At 50.9% G+C, this 2,546-nt stretch overlaps 1 protein-coding gene across 1 annotated transcript; it reads right to left on the bottom strand.

The window, feature by feature from the left end:
* Positions 1 to 360: 360 nt before the first annotated feature.
* Positions 361 to 2,128, bottom strand: LOC105046800 (protein ALTERED XYLOGLUCAN 9). The gene is given in 2 exon segments (XM_010925524.4): positions 361 to 1,490; positions 1,493 to 2,128. Coding segments are annotated over 2 exon segments (1,080 nt in total). The 5' UTR covers positions 1,766 to 2,128; the 3' UTR covers positions 361 to 683.
* Between the last annotated feature and the right edge of the window lie 418 nt (positions 2,129 to 2,546).

Here is a 2,546-nt window from a genome sequence, read left to right as displayed (position 1 = left end):
TTCAATTACAATTTAATCTTAGGTTGAAATAGGTAATCAATACCACTTGCCATAAGTTTTGTAGACGTCTACTTAAAATTAATGTACATATAAAATAGTAATAGAATCAGTTTTGACTGACCCATGTTAAGGTTTGAAAGTGACTGCATATCCTTATGGTAAACTACCAACTTCTGAACTGGATCTTCAACAGTTGAGCAGTCAAGTGACTCCAGCATCGAATTATTTTTCTACTCACATGACTAATCAACATATAAACACCACTACTACTCAACCAGAAACTATAACTTGAGGTATGTAAAGGTTTTGCAGACACTTATAGCACATACATCAGAAACCTCAACATCTCATCTCTCATAATTGCACAATCAAAATCTATATTTTCTGCTTCGTATCAGCTTTGGACAACCATTATTTTCAAAAAAATAATAATAATATTACAGGATACACCTTATCATGCTGAAAAGACAATACAGGAAAGGTCTAATCTCTATCAGTATGGCTCTAATTTTATGGCAACACAATCAGAGCTCTGCTCGAGGAGGGTAAAAACATCAGGAGAGAGAGAAAAAACAATATTTTCATCATTTCACAAGAACTGAGCATTTAGTAGTTAGAGGGCAAACCTCTTCCATCTTCCAACAAGAAGATCAAATGAAGAGAACCCTCGAATCAATCAATCATCAAATACGCTGCTGAGACTCGATCAGCAAAGCATTTAGCATGATGTGAAGGGCTGCCTCGTAGACGACCCTATCATAATGCATTCCATCGGCCGTGCACCGGCGGCCGCAGCCGCGACTCAACAATCCGATGTCAAGCAACAGAAACGGCCCACCCGATCTTTTCAAGATCTTGCTTTCGTCCACCTCCCGATCGTACGCCTCCCATACCGTCCGGTTCATCCTCTCCCTCTTCTCCTCGGTGTTGAGCATCGGGGCCACCAGCGTTGGCAAGCCCAGCCAGAACATGTGGGGCGGCTGGACCGAGGATGCCAAGATGCCATCGAGCCTTAACTCCGGCAAGACGGGCGAAAGCAGAGACGCCGCCGCCTTCTTAACAGCAGCCAGGCATTCGCCATACTCCGAGGAGTCGGTGAAGTGGAGCATGTGCCAGAGGCCGGAGCCGAGGACGAGGACATCGGGGTACCGGGGCCCGGGGTGGAGATCGCGGAGGATGGCGGTGAGGTTGGACTCAAAGGGAGCCCAGAGGAAATCGAGCTTGATGCCGTGGTCGGCGACGGTGAGATGGTAGTCGCTGTGGCGGCGGAAGAGGTCGGCCTCGACGGGGTCCATGGCGGTGGGGTTGAGGAGGAGGCGCAGGAGGGCGAGGACGAAGAGGCGGGCCTGGGAATCTCCGGCGATGAGGACCCAGGAGCCGTTGAGGAGGTCGGACGCGTCAGGGCCGGAGAGGCGCTGGAAGCCGCAGGAGAGGGTGGATGCGGATGGGGCCCATTGCCAGAGGGCGGGGGAGGAGGCGGTGGGAGAGGAGGGGAGCCAGGAGAGGCGGTGGAGGAAGGGGAGGCATGTGGAGGGAGGGGGTAGATGGAGGGGATGATGGGGGGGGAGGAGGATAGGGACGGGAGGAGGAGGTGGGAGAGAGAGGGGAAGTAGGGGGTGAGATGGACGCCGACGGCGAGGGTGATGAAGAGGGCGCCGCTGAAGAAGAGCATCTTGTTCCGGCTCAGATGCCATCCGGCCATCCCCATCGGCACGAACAGAACCACGCACGCCGCGAGCACGCCCACCTGTACGGCGCCCACCATAGGGAAGGGCGGATAAATCGATCTCGCCGCCTCCTTCCTTACCGGCCGTCAGATCGAGCAGCGGCCCATTGACGAGCGGAAGGGAGAGGGAGAGGGAGAGAGATTGGCACGGCGCAGGTTAGTACGAAAGCATGGGTCCAGGCTAACTTGCGACAGCAGAGAACGTGAGGGAGATGGAGAAAAATAACTAGGGTAGGGGAGTTTGGAGAAGAGGGCGGTAATGGAGAGCGAGGCGGCGTTATGAAGCGAGAGGCGGTGGGGCAACCGCTCGCTCTCGGTTGGTAGGCGCCATCACCGCGATAGCTACAAGACAGCAGAAACGTGCGGCTCAGTATAGCGTGCGCAGCAAAACGTGCGCCGCTGGACGAAAGACTACATGTCGATAGCTCGATACGATGCCCAATTGCGAGTTTGCGACGCCACAATATTTCTGTGCAGACATTTGTACCGCCGATGTTATCCGATAATAACATTCTAAGTAACAAAGATTGTAATGGTTCAGGTTGCATCTTCCGTGCGAAATAATGATTGACCTTCTCTCACGATATGGACCGTTGATCGCACCTCACGTAGCTCTCAAAGCACAGCAAAAATCTTCATCAATTCATCTGCACAACTCGCAAAATAGATATTGCACATTTCAACAACGAATTTATGAGTTTAGGTGAATCCTTCCTTTGCACCCTATTCAATGCTAATATATTTGATTTCAAGAAGAATTTTTTTTAGCTTATAAATATACTTCAATTCTGTTACCATCGGAAAGATGAATTGACTTAGA

The sequence above is a fragment of the Elaeis guineensis genome, chromosome 4 (assembly GCF_000442705.2).
Source record: "Elaeis guineensis isolate ETL-2024a chromosome 4, EG11, whole genome shotgun sequence".
Taxonomy (NCBI): Eukaryota; Viridiplantae; Streptophyta; class Magnoliopsida; order Arecales; family Arecaceae; genus Elaeis; species Elaeis guineensis.
This window is presented reverse-complemented; position numbering and strand designations above follow the sequence as displayed.